Below are 13,976 nucleotides of genomic sequence, written 5' to 3' on the forward strand. Positions count from 1 at the left end.
CCAGCTCTGAATGGAGCCCCGCAGGGCCTCGGGCCAGAGCTTTCTAAATATAGCTTCCTCCTCCTCCAGACAACAAAGAACAGATCCTCTGAATGGCTTCCGTCCTGATGCTGGCCTCTAGGCTATTTGTCAGACTTCCCCAGCAGGCTGGAGGGAGGAGCAGCAGGATCTGGGAGCGGCCAGGACTGGAGGGAAGGCCTGAAGCCTCCTGAGGGACACTGAGGCCACGATGCCCAGAGGCCATGGCCTTGGCCCTGTGTTCTTGCCTCTTGCCACTGGGACTGTGTGGGGTCTGCGACCCTGTCCCAGGCAGGCTCTGCTAAGCTGTGACCGAGGGACAGGAGACTAGGCAGTGCCGAAGGAGGAGAAAAATGATGATCTTCTTAGGAGATGGGAAGAGCCGGCCTTTAGGGTTGAACCCCCAACTCCACCTCGAAGCTGGGTGATGGCGGATCCTTCACTTTATACCTCAGTTCCTCATCTGGGATGTGGGGGTGAAAGCCCCCGGGGAGGGGATTAGGGAGAACGTGTGCCTAGGGGCATCCGTGGCGAGGCTGTGTCAGGACGCCATGGGTCACCGTGTGGCTCTCCAGGACGGGCATGCAGTCTGGCGTCTCATCCCCGGTGACCCCTGCAGTCTGCACTGGGCCATGTCTTTAGTTTTCCCTCGGTGCAGTATGGGGGCCCCTCTTCCTAGGCCTCATGGTCTCCGAGGTCCTTTAGAGAGGGAAGCAGCCATCCTGGGCCCAGCTGGGTTCCGAGGCCCCTGTGAAACACCAGCCCAGATGGGAGCAGGTAAGAAAAGCCAGAACTACTGAGCAGAGCAAAATCCTGGCTTTCTCAGCTCTGGGCCTGGCTCTGCTTGGGAGGCACCAACCCATGTTCCCCCCAGCCCCGCCTACTCCGTTCTGTTTACGGTAGGAGGACCTGATCTGTCCGCCAGGTCTCTAACGCCAGGAAAGGTGGGACCTAATCTGCGATTAAGGAATATGGAGAGTGAGGAGTGAGAAGACCCAGCACTAACAGCCTGGTCATATGGAAGCCCGCTCGTCCTACAAGGAGAGGCCACGCTGCTCCAGGGACTTTACTCCAGTTGGGCTTACAGGCCACTGGCCATCGATCTGACCCTCTCTGGATAGAGATCAGTCAGGACTAGATGTGAAATCCCTGCGTGTGGCCAGGGACAGAGACAGAGCTGCCCGTGTAGACGTCAGCCGGTTTAGACAGCCCTTTTGCTGGTAAGCTGGTCTCTGGCAGGGCTGCTCCATGGACATAAGGTTTTCTCTTGCTGTGGTCCCTATCCACAGGGCACTAACTCAACACAACAGCGCTCTGAAGTCCGTCCTGTTATCACCCTCATTTTTTTTTTTTTTTTAAGAGAAAGCATGAGCCAGGATGGGAGGGGTTGGGTAGGGGGAGGAGGAGAGAGAATCTTAAGCAGGCCCCAATGCTAGGCTCGATCCAGGGCTCCATGCCCGACCCTGAGATCATGACCTGAGCCAAAATCAAGAGTTGGACGCTTAACCAGCGGAGCCCCTCACCCCAGGCACCACCGCCCTCATTTTCCAAAGAGGCTGAATCAGTATATCCCAAGGTCACACAGCTATTAATTAACAAAGCCAGGATTCAAACCTAGTGATGATGGTTCTTAAAGAACAGTTGTAGGGGCTACTGAGGGGACACATCTGTTTTGCCCGAGTTTTTGAGTCCGAGAGACCACCAAGCCAACACCGATGTAAACACAGGAGGGTTTATTCAGCAAGCTTAAGCTTGGGCCCAAGTATACCTGACACAGCGAAAGAACCTGGACCCCGAACCAGACTACGGTCAGAGTTTTTAAAGGCAGAATAAGGGTGGGCGAGGACAAAGGGGATGATGTTAGTCTCTAAGGAATTTTGGAAACAAGGTCTCCAGGACCTTGAGGGACTAGCTATTGTTGGGAGAAAGGTTACTTATTACTACTAATAAAAATCTTCTCATGAGACCCTTTAGATGTATATCAGTGGGTCATATGCTTGGGAATGATCGCTGACACTAACTTGGAGGTCTAGAGATAAAGTTTCACATTTCTCCTATCAAGTGTCCTTGTTAGTGAGATTCAGGTTTAGAAGAAATTTAACTTTATTTGCATTTCCTTCTGCCTCAGCCTCCTTCAGTTTTATGGTGGGGAGGGTAACATTAGGGCTTGGGGAACTGAGTTATTTGCCTCTGGAAATTGTGCTGTTGTTAAGATAGCTTCTTTGTTGTAAATCTCTAGGACATTTGTAAACCAAGGGAGACTCTTGTCTTGCAGGATTATGATCTCTGCAAGTTAACTATTTGTTTTTCTTTTAGGGCAGTCAGGGGTGCCTGAGGAATGTCACACATACTACCGAAGGGAGGGGAGCTGGTGGAGAGGGGGTGCAAGGTGCCAGCTTTTTGCTTTGTCAAGATGGCTATACTTATGTCAGGGCTAGACTCGAGATGGGTACAGCCTAGTTTTCTTGGCCTCCACAACATCCACAACCAATAGGCTGGCCGACGATTAGAACAAAAGCCCTGGGCTTTCTCCGGGAACAGTCAAGCGGAGCTGACTGACGTCCCTGAGCTCCAGTAGTCAGCAAAAACATGTGAGCAGGGGCGCCTGGGTGGCTCAGTGGGTTAAGCCTCTGCCTTTGCTTCAGGTCATGATCTCAGGGTCCTTGGGATCAAGGCCCGCATCGGGCTCTCTCCTCGGCAGGGAGCCTGTTTCTCCCTCTCTCTCTCTCTGCCTGCCTCTCTGCCTGCTTGTGATCTGTCTCTCCGTCAAGTAAATTAAAAAACAAACAAACAAACAAACAAAAAAACCTTAAAAAAACCACAAAGATGTCAGCAGAGGAGACCGAGGGTTTTAGCTTACTGAAACTTTTCAAAAGTGTTTGGCAAGGTTCTGTGCCAAAAATGTTCTCATACCTCGAAGAAACTGAATGGCTTCACTGGGGCTTTGCAGGGAATGCTTTGTCATGAGGGGAAGGAAGAAATCCCAAAGGATGAATGTGCCTCCTCATGATGGAGAATGGTAAACAGCAGTGCCTTGCAGGGATTGGTGCTTAAGGGGTCTTAGCACCTATTTTTTAACTTTAAGATCTGGAAAAGGAAGCACATAGTGAAAGCATATAGTGAAAACGCCATTGTCTATAGGATTCTTGGGAAATGAGAAGCCAAATTAATGGAAGGTGGAGGGGTTTTTTGCTTGGGTTCCCAAATCCTTGCTAACGATCAGCATTTTGTTAGCCAGATTGCCATGGTAACTTATGAGTGGTTTCATCTATCCCACACTTAACTCTCGTGTGCCCCCTAGACACCAGGCACCATGCTGGGCACAGACACAGATCACACAGAGTCATCCTGCTTTACACAAGTGGGAGTCTCTTCGTCCTCCACTTGCTTGTTTTACTTACTGAGGTATTGTAAACAGTACACTGTAAAGAACTACTTCATTCTTTTTCACGTACAGTACACTGTAAAGAACTACTTCATTCTTTTTCACGTCCGCCCATGGCATTTCCCTGGGAAGTGCCCATGTATATACATGTATATACATTGAATCTGTTCCCTCTTGTCGGGCCTTTGCACAATTTCTGGATTACAGTAAAGCAACAATATAGCCTTAAACATATCTGTACTTTGATATTTCCCCATCTGGACAAGTGTCACCTGGATGGGAAATGACAGGGTTAAAGGAGATACAAATTAAAATTTTGGGGTAGATACTGATGAATTGCCTACAAAAGCATCTTGTTCAGTTTTAACGTGGCAATGCCTCTTTCCTCAATTCCCTACCAATACTGGATATTATTATATTAGTGTCCTCGTGCTGCTGTAACAAGCTACCATGAATTAAGTGGCTCTAAAACAACACAAATTGGTCGTCTTACAGATCTGGAGACCAGAAGTCCAACACGCGTCTTCGCTGGGCTGAAATCTGAAACGAGAGTGTCAGTAGGACTGCTGTCCTCCTAACAGCTCCAGGAGAGAGTCTTCCTTAGCCCGTGGCCCCTCCCACCTTCACAACCGACGAAGTCTGAGGGCGCCTGGGTGGCTCAGCTAGTTGAGCCTCCGACTCTTGGTTTCAGCTCAGGTCATGCTCTCGGAGTTGTGAGGGTGAGCCCCACAGCAGACTCTGTGCTCAGCAAGGAGTCTGCTTGAGATCCTCTCGTCCCCTCCCTCTACCCCTCCCCCCACTCCTGTGCACGCGTGCATGTGTGCATTCTCTGTCTCAAATAAATAAGTCTTTTAAAAAAATAAATAAATGGAAACCAGGAGTCTCTCCGACACTGCCTCTTCTGCACCCCCTCCCAATTTCAGAGCCACTTGCAGTTACCCTGAGCTCACCTGGATAACTAGGATTCTCTCCTTATCATCAGGGCAGCTGACTAGCATTCCGATTTCCCCCTGTGACATGAATTTCTCCCTACCTTGTAGTCTGACGCGTCCACGGGGTCTGGGAGTAGGATGTGGACATCCTGGGGTTGGGGCACTTCTCTGCCCCGCTCCAGATGGTATTAACCTTTTTTACTGGTGTCCTCTCTACATGAAAACAGGGTATCCTGCTCTTTTAAGTCGCATTTTGTCAACTATTTGTGAGGTTAAACATCTTTTTCTGTGTGAAGATGCAGAATGGTTTCTATTATCCTAAGTTGTCTGTTCAGGTCTTTTGTCTCTTTTTCTATTAGACTGCCTTTTTGTTGTTGTTGTTGTTTTCAGCTGAGTTATAAATTCTTGAGGGCAAGCACTTCTTCATATTCATGTTTACATCTGAGTGCTTCAAGATGGGGCCAGATTCAGAGAAACTCCTCGGTGCCCGCTGGCCCTCCCTCCTTCCTCGCACCCCTTGCTCTTGCTTTTCTGCTTTGGAAGAAGTGTCTGGACCTGGATTCTCCCAGCTGAACCGGCAGACTGGAGTGTGTCCAGAGGGCGTGATGGTCTTACGGCTTACTTACTGCGCCGTGGACTTCTCAAGCCATGATGGGGCTCTGGAGTCAGGCTGAAGGTGCCTCCCCCTGCCCCTGGCTGAGCATTTTCAGGTTGCTGGTATGGGAACAGGACAAGCATTAACCCCTCCTTTTGAGGGGAAGGGCCTCTCTCGATGAGCTGCCTCACCTTGCCGTGTTGAGGCCATGACAAGACCCACCACCAGGGACCCGTGGAGCAGCCCCAGGGCAGGGGGGCAGGGAGGCGGGAGGGATCTATCTCATGACTCTGCCCAACAGGCTGCAGGGAGAGATTACTTTCTCCTGTCGCTGACCTAGAAATGGAGGCTCAGAGAGGCTAAGGGGACCCCCAACATGGTATGGCTAATGTGGGGTATGGGGACTCTTCCCTATACTAGGCCTTCCCGGGGCCTCCCTCTCTCCCCCTTTTTTCCAGCCTGATGGGCACCTGGGCCACAGCGCCTATGCCAGCTGCACCCCTCCCTCCGTCCCTCCCCCCTGCCAAAGCCAGCAGCTGCCTTTGCCTGGCAGACCCAGACCCGGACCCAGACTCGGAGGAGAGGGGGCCCCAGGGAGCCCTCTATGGCCCTTTCCTTCCTGGTCAACAGCCTGGGCTCCCGCTCCTCCTGTGTAGCCGTCCCAGGGCTGGAACTCATTAGCGTTTATGAACTCCATCTGCTCTGCTTGGAGACTGGCCCCGCGTCTCTGTGCTCCCCGCCCTGGATGTGTGTGTGGGTGGGTGGTGGCCGGAGGGGCGCTGCACAACAGATGCCATTGTGTGAACTGGGGCGGCAGCCCGGAGGGCAGACGCCCCTGCAAGCTGTGTGGGTCAGGGCCCCGCCTGGCCGGGAGGGTGCGGAAGCTGAGCAGCGGGAGCCAGCTGGGCTCTGGAGTGAGGGGAGTCTGGAGACTCTCTGGAGCCCCTCTGGAGCCCCCAGAGCCTGTGGGGCCTGGGATGAAGGGGCTTTGCCCTTCCAGGGCAGTGTGGGCTCAGCTCCACCGCCCATGGATGACGCCGCTCCCCCCCCTCCTCAGGAGTGCATCATTGACGAGGACTGCGGGCCCACCAGGTACTGCCAGTTCGCCAGCTTCGAGTACACCTGCCAGCCCTGCCGGGACCCGCAGACAGTGAGTGTGCCCAGAGGCCTCTGCGGCTGCAGCAGAGGGACTCTGGGGGGCTGGGCTGCATCCCAAAGAAGAGGACTTGGGGGAGAAGGCCAGCAGCCCCATGGTTCTCAGTTGGGCTTCCAGAACACTTCAGTGGGGCCCTTAACCATGTCCATGCTGGGAAGGGCCTCTCCATGGTGCCCAATGGGTCCAACTCCTAGAGGGACTAGGAAGCCACCTGCAGACCCACTGACACTCTCCCCTGCCACATGGTCCCTAACTTCATGGCATGCCTCATGGAGGATGGAGGGAGAGGGGGAGGGAGGAAAGGCAGAGCCCCACCCCTGTCCCTTCCCCTGGGATAGACCCATCCGCAGAGATACAGCCCATGACACTACTACGGTCCCACTCCCACCCTCCATATCTTCCACTCAGCCCAGAGAAGGCAGAAGGCAGGCTGGGAAGAAGCCAGAGTACAGCCCTAATAGACACTTCACAGGGAAGCACGAAGCCAGGGAAGCGGAAACTCCCTCCACCCAACAGATGTTTTGGACAAAGCCATAAGGGCTCATCAACTCTCTTGTCCTTTTTCATGAAGAAGACAAGAACATAGCATAAGTGTGGAAAACAGGACTTCTCACTCCCCTGTCCGGTGCCACCTGTGATTAGACAGCTGCCGTTGTCCCCCACGCCTGCCATGTCTGAGCGCCACTGCGCCACCACTGAGCGCCATGTCTGTCCCCCACGCCTGTCTTAGCGACACCGCGGGGTCCCAGGCTGCTGTGCAGATGCCCAGCGGAGGCACCCATGGGCCCGCCCCACCCATAAGGCCTCCACACTTGGGCCTTGAGTTAGCTCCCAAATCCGGCTGCTATCTGCATCTGTGAGCCGGGAGCCAACTTCCATCCTGACCTAGGGAGCGAATAGAAAGGAGACAAGGCACCAGTTGGGGGGGGGGGGGCATCTGCAGGACACACTGCGTCCTATGCAAAATCTCAAGTTGCATAGGAAGACCCAGGTATACAGGGTCCCTCTCAGGTGCTTTTTTCCAGTGTTCTGACTGCGCCCATCTCCCATCTCTGCCTCCGTGACTTCCACTAGGAGCCCCACAAACCAAGCCCTCAGTTGCCCCCATGCCACCCCAGTGTGAGGAGAGCGTGTGCTTCACCGCCTCCCCTGGTGGCATATTCAGGCTTCTGGAGCTCGGAGCAGGCGCAGGCCGGGGTCTCTCTGGTGCAGGAGCCGGCCTGCTAGTGTTTGCCCACCTTTCTGCAGCTCTGTACTCGGGACAGTGAGTGCTGTGGAGACCAGCTATGCGTCTGGGGTCACTGTACCAAAACAGCCACCAAAGGGGGCAACGGGACCATCTGTGACAACCAGAGGGACTGCCAGCCCGGACTGTGCTGTGCCTTCCAGAGAGGTGGGTGGGCTCTCCCCTGGGTATGGGACAAGCCCTGTCCCAGGCTCCACCATACCAGGCTTCTTGGGGCCCCATCCATGCCAAACACAGCTTTTTGGGGTCCCACCTCCTGGGCGGGCCCCCAGATGCCCACTCAGTATGTGTCCTGGTCCTAGAACCTCTGCCTGAGGCAGGTCCCCACCTGCAGTGAACCATCATGTCTCTCTCTCTCTCTCTGTCCCCTGTTGACTTCTAGAAAATTTAAACTTCCTTCAGGATGCATGATCCCAGGGCAGGAGGAACACCCCCAAAGGGTGGGATTTGAACAACCCCTCCAGCTCTCCATCCTCTTTCCTGAGGATGGGCCCCTTCTATTCCCATTCCATTCTCTTGGCAGCTCCTGGGGGAGCTTGCTCAGGCTCTCTCCCCTCCTGCCGTGTTTCTGAAAACCTCTCCTGCAGCTGCCTCCCCAGCTCAGCCTCTGCCAGCCCCAGCCCACCTGGTCCCTGCTGTCCCAGCCATGTTCCCCAAAGTCAGCGCTCAGTGGGGCTCCCCTGGCAGCTGGGGTCGCTCTGTTCTGTCTCATCAGTTAGACTCCTCAGTGTGCCTTTCAAGGCCTTGGCCAGCTGCAGCCTGTCTGTCGGTCTTCTCTCTCCAGGGCTCCCAGCCTTTCCCACCACGCCCAGCCCAGGCCTTTATTGGCACAGGTCCCAGCCCCGAGGGCCTTTCTTACACTCTAAATTTCTCCAGACCTTTGGCCTTAAAATCCAGCATAAGTCTGCGTCCCCGTGCAGTCCTCCCTTACTGGCCCAGCCCTCCGGAGCCCGTCCTGCCATTGTTTCTTCCCATTCTACCCCTTCAGTTTTAATCTCCGCTTTGTGGTTGAAGGTGGAAGGTCAGGGCTGCCCCCCATTTCTCTGCAACTTTCCGTGGTGCCTCCCTGCTCACTGCTGAGCACGCAGGGATGACTCTTCCCTGGTCCCAGGTCTGCTGTTTCCTGTGTGCACACCCCTGCCTGTGGAGGGTGAGTTGTGCCATGACCCCGCCAGCCGGCTTCTGGACCTCATCACCTGGGAGTTAGAGCCTGATGGAGCTTTGGACCGATGCCCGTGTGCCAGTGGCCTTCTCTGCCAGCCCCACAGGTGAGACCCTGCCTGCCCTCCCCGTCGGAGGTCAAGAGCAGAGCAGGGGCCACCCAGTGGGATCTCAGGAGCCGAGGGGTGATGTGGCTTTAGTTTCCCACAGATTTAAGTGGCGGTGTCCTTGGGTCATCCAGGTGCAGAGTCTCCCAGCTGTCCTGTCTGTCTGTCCGTCTGGGGCTCTTGAGAAGCTGTGGCTGGGGGTACAGGTCTGGAGCTGTCTGCATGGCGGTTGAAGCCTTATGAGTAGGTGACCCAGGGATGGGGTATAGAGGCAGAAGAGCTGGGGGCTGAGGCGGGAGCCCAGGCCCTTCACAGTGAAGGACAAACTGAGAAGAGCTGGCAGAGGTGAGTGAGGAATGGGGAACCGCTCATAGTGTCCTAGCTGCTGAGAGACCATGAAGCATCTCGTGTGGCCTCCCTGCCGGCGCTACTCTCCCCACCAGCCCCCAGAATCTGGGGTGGCTGGGCAGACAAGAGGACTCCCCTGGCCCTGCCTCACGAGGCCTGCGGCTCCCCATGGAGCAGCAGATCTGGCAGGCAGGCCAGTGGCTGAGAGGGGCTATGTGCGGCCCTAAACCCTCGGGCCCTGCAGTGCCCAGGGCCTGCCCCCGGGAGTCTCCCGGACAGGCCTCTTCAGGAGGTGGGGGAGCCGCCCCTCAGAAAGTGACCCTCCCTCAGCAGACTTTCCTAAGGTGAAATGTGGAAAGGGAGGGAAGACCCCATTGAGGCGTTAGAGGAGGTACGAAGGCGAGCTCAGAGCCAGGGCCCCGTTTTCTGGCGTGGCCCCCCCCCAACGTCGAGAGCCCCGAGTCAGCTCTCCCCACAGCTGAGCCCAGCCCCCGTGTCGCCCCAGCCATAGCCTGGTGTACGTGTGCCAGCCGGCCTTCCCAGGGAGCCACGCCGACGCTGGAGACAGCCTGGTGCCCAGGGAGACCCCCGACGAGTACCAGGACGGCAGCTTCATTGAAGAGGTGCGCCAGGAGCTGGAGAACCTGGAGAGGAGCCTGTCCATGGAGATGGCACTTGGGGAGCCTGGGGCTGCCTCTGAGCTGCTGGAAGGAGAGGAGATTTAGACGGAGCCCTGCTCCGCGCGCGGGTAGACATGCGATAGAAATAGCTAATTTATTTCCCCAGCTGTGTCCTCTAGGTGTGGGCTTACTGGGCTTTTTTCCATGGCCTCTTCCCAGTACATTTTCCCTCTGGCTTAAAACAGGGAGCTGTGCGTTTGTCCAGCCCCCTGGACTGTGCCCGTCCATCACAGTCCCGGTGCCTGGAGACTACGGGGGTGTGCGGGAGGGTGAGGGGCTGCTACACTGGCCCAGAGTATGGGCCACTCGGCCTCTGCCGGCTGGCACCTGGCACATTTCCTTTTTTCTACATCACCTTGAGAATTGGAGGAGGGGAGGGGACGGAAAAGGATGTGGATGTCCCCGTGATGGGTTTGGGGAAATGTGGACTCTCATACCTGTGGAGGAGAGTGCCCTGCTTTGCCAACATAAACCAGGTGAAATGTAACAAAGGAATTTTCCGTGTACTTCTTCCCATGGGCACAGGCAAGCTGTGCCTTCCACTGCTGCGGGTGATGTTTTCTGCTCACTCTGTGTCACGCGCGTCCCTGTCCTGACAGCAGTGTTCCTCGGCTCCTGCCTCTGTGCCAGGGTAGCAGTTTCAGACCCTTCACCACAGTCTGGCAGGGAGGGTGGCGGTCTCCCCGTCTGTCAGCATCTTGGCGTCTCAGGGACATCAGGTTGCTTGCCCCAGTCACACAGCTAGTGGAGACCAGAGCATGATTGCTCCCAGGTGTGGGGCCATGTGCATGCTTTCCCTGTCTCTCCTTGCCAGCCCAATGCCACCTAAAGTACCCTCTGAAAGGAGGATGGATGGGCATTTTTCTTTTGAGGCATATCTGGAATTAAGGTCAACCTACTTCACTGTTAAGATTAAACTTGTACTGTTAGACATAGCATTCTCCCTGGTGTGGGGGTGGTCATTAATTCCAGCGGAGAAACGAATGGTGTTGACATTGTCCCCCTATGGCAGTTATGTTAGTGACTTGGAAAGTACATGATTGGTACAGAATATATACGTTAACCTGCCAGAAACAGTACTTAAGTAATGGTAGGGCCAGGATTATAAATGAAATTTGCAGAATCACTTACCAGCAACTGAAGACCGTTACCAACCACATGGAGAGAATCAAACAAAGCAAGGCTCTGTGAAATATGGTTGTAATATCCAAGCTGAGAGAGCACTGGACTGTATGCTCTTCTGTAAATGATATTTTCAGGTGCCATGGACTGTTTCCATCATGTATTCATCCAGAGTTATTAAATTTTAAAATTGCACATGATTGTATAAGCATGCTTTCTTTGAGTTTTAAATTATGTATAAACACCTATGTTGCATTTAAAAAATCAAGCATAAATCACTTAAACTACTCCTTTGTAGTTTCTTGGATGTCTTTTTTCCTTTTGACTTTGAATAAATAACACTTTTATCCAGAAAAAATAAAATGGAAATAACCGCATTGTTTAAAAAAAAAAAAAAACCCCACCAAAAAACTCTGCCACATAAGTGAATTTTCCAGACAAGTGAAGCACACCTGTTATAGCACCAAAATATTTTAGAAATGCTAACCATTTTTGTCAGGGATTAGTATTAAGAGTGTGAATACTTCAGTGTCTTCTGAAAGAATGGAATGTATAGGACTCATTAAAAAAAAAAAAGATTTGAGAAAGACCATGAGTAGGGGGAGGGGCAGAGGGAGAAGCAGACTCCCCACTGAGCAGGGAGCCTGATGCAGGGCTTGCTGCCAAGCCCCTGGGATCCTGACCTGAGCTGAAGGCAGATGCTTAACGACTGAGCCACCCAGGCACCCCTGACTCTTTTTATTCAAATGTGGTTCTGAACCGTAACACAGATCTTCAGGGGCTGTAATAATAAAACTACTATATATTAAGGTCAGCTGGGTGGCAGGCGCCAGAGTAGGCAGTCTACCTATATTACCTCATTTAATCTTCGTTGAATCTACCAGTATTTTCTTCATTTAACATGAAAAAAATGGAAGCTCAAAAATATGAGGTGATAGGGCAGCTGGGTGGCTCAGTCAATAAGCGATTGCCTTTGGCTCAGTCATGATCCCAGGACCCCTGCATGGGGCTCCCTGCTCAGTGGGAAGCCTGCTTCTCCCTCTCCCACTCCCCCTGTTTGTGTTCCCCTCTCACCGTCTGTCAAATAAATAAAAACTAAATTTAAAAAAATGAGGTGATAGAGCCAAAAGTCCAACAAAAGCAGTATCTAGTATAGTCTGCTCAGGATATACTGGTAATTTTAAGATCAAATCAGAGCTGTTCTCTAGTCAACGTCGAAGTACATCATGACCGTTCTGTATCCTTATTACTCAGCAAGTCTTTACCCAGAACCAGGTACTGATAGGCTCTGGGGGCGCCACGGAGAGCCAGATGGGGCCCCTACCCTGAATGCATCATCACAACCTCCTGAGAGAGGCACAGTGAACTCCGCAGCCACAAACCAGTGAGCCCGGTATCAGACCGGTGTTACGGGAGCCTCAGAGGAGCACGTGGTTTGGGAGAGCTGGCATGGGGATCAGCTCTCACAGCTCACAGGAGTTTATGAGGTAGTCAGAAGGAATAGGAAAGGGCACTCAGAGCCAGGGGCAAGAGGGAGGGAGGCAGGCAAGAAGAAAGGCTGGTATGGAGAGGAAACAGAGGAATTCGCAGAGGCTGGAAGGTAAGGTAAATTTGAACAGGTGTTTGGAGGAGAGGCTTAAAATGGTTTCATTCCACAAAAATTTTAGAGTTCCTACTGTATGTCAGGCCCTACCTATTAGGTGCCAGGAGATGGTGGTACATGAGAGAAAACTTGGTCCCTCCCTCACGGAATTCGTGGGCAGATAACATCCTGCTCCAGCCCACTTCCGGTGGGAAATTGAATCAGCCAGACACAGCTGGCAGTCACTCGAGAAACAGAACTCCTGCATAGCCGTATCTCAACAAGTTGGTACTCCTTAAACGGGTTACTCAAGCATTATAAAAGAAGCTGAACACTAAGTATGCCCTCTGTACTGGGGAAAGAGGCAGACTGGTAGCAAAGAGAGGGAGCATGGTCCCCACTTCTGAGGCAAGGCTATAGGGTCCACTAATAATTCTTGGTTTGGTGAGTTCTCCAGCTCTAACCAGTCAGAAGACCTGCTTCTCCAGTGCAGAGTAGCTGGTAAGGCGAGAAAGAGTCGGTGCTGGCATGGGGGTCAGAGCATTCCTCCCCGATGCTTTTTTTGCCCTCCTGGCGTGGCCACTCTGATGGCTGCATTCTTTTCTGAATGATCACACGTTCTCACACACTCTTGTTTCTAAAAGCCAAGTTCTGAAAATACTGTATGTAACCAAGTGGTCCTCCTTCCCCACCAGAACAACACCGAGGATACTCAAGTGTACGCCTGGTCTTAACTGGCCACAAGCTTTATCTGGGCCCTGAACTGCTTTGCAAACCTGACGAAAATATTTTCTACCCCCTCAGAAAACTATACGTCCTGCAGTTTTGCTTTTAAAAGACTTGAATTGCTTTATAAGGCTTCTGACTAGTGACCAAAATATTGACTTGTTTTTCAAAAATTAAAAAGAATTTAGATGCAATAGTTTTTATTTAACAAATAAAAAAAAATTGCTACTTAAGATTATCCCCTCTTGGGCGCCTGGGTTAAAGCTTCTGCCTTCAGCTAGGTCATGATCCCAGGGTCCTGGGATTGAGCCCCGAAGGGAGGGAGCCCTCAGCAGGGAGCCTGCTTCCCTTCTTCTTTCTCTGCCTGCCTCTTTACCCACTCTTGATGCTAAACAAAGGGACAAAATTCAGAGGGAGAATTTTCCCAACTGGAAAGCGAATGAACCAGAATGAACGATTTTATTGTATTCCATGCATTCACAGGTCACTTCCAGATTTAAAAATGCTCTGATTCTGTGCACTTATTTAGCTTAGACCACGCTCTAAGTTTTCACTCTCTCCCTCTACCCTGGCCTAGACAGGACACAACACCCTTCCTAACAGTGCAGCCTGGCAACGATTTTCTAGCTGTGGCATAGGTTCGCAGCCTCCCTCCCACTGCCCTCATCTTCTCAGAATCTCTAAGTAATTTCCATGCATTCTGAAAGAGACAGTCGAATATTCTAGTGTAGGGCTCCTTCCCTACTTTTATCTCATTGTGATTATTAGCCCTTCGTTACACTTCCTTAGTTTGGCAAGTGGACTTCCAGCTAGCAAGCTTCTGCACAGACCAGCTAGCATGGCCCTGAAAGCACAAGGTTTTCTTTCTTTGACCAGAACATACCCCTCACCTTCAGCACCTGCCTGATAGGTGGGTAC

At 52.7% G+C, this 13,976-nt stretch overlaps 1 protein-coding gene across 1 annotated transcript in view; it reads left to right on the plus strand.

Annotated features, from left to right (window-relative positions):
* Window positions 1–9,708, plus strand: part of DKK3 (dickkopf WNT signaling pathway inhibitor 3) — a 44,718-nt gene extending 35,010 nt beyond the window's left edge. Inside the window, exons 5-8 of the mRNA XM_045065815.1 lie at window positions 5,988–6,080; window positions 7,335–7,479; window positions 8,444–8,600; window positions 9,454–9,708. Of these exons, the coding sequence (XP_044921750.1) occupies window positions 5,988–6,080; window positions 7,335–7,479; window positions 8,444–8,600; window positions 9,454–9,673 (615 nt within the window). The 3' untranslated portion in view covers window positions 9,674–9,708. The remainder of the gene's footprint in view (window positions 1–5,987; window positions 6,081–7,334; window positions 7,480–8,443; window positions 8,601–9,453) is intronic.
* The last annotated feature ends 4,268 nt before the right edge of the window (window positions 9,709–13,976 follow it).

This window comes from Mustela putorius, unplaced genomic scaffold, assembly GCF_011764305.1.
Source record: "Mustela putorius furo isolate JIRA1106 unplaced genomic scaffold, ASM1176430v1.1 tig00003859_pilon_pilon_pilon, whole genome shotgun sequence".
In the NCBI taxonomy this organism is placed as follows: domain Eukaryota; kingdom Metazoa; phylum Chordata; class Mammalia; order Carnivora; family Mustelidae; genus Mustela; species Mustela putorius.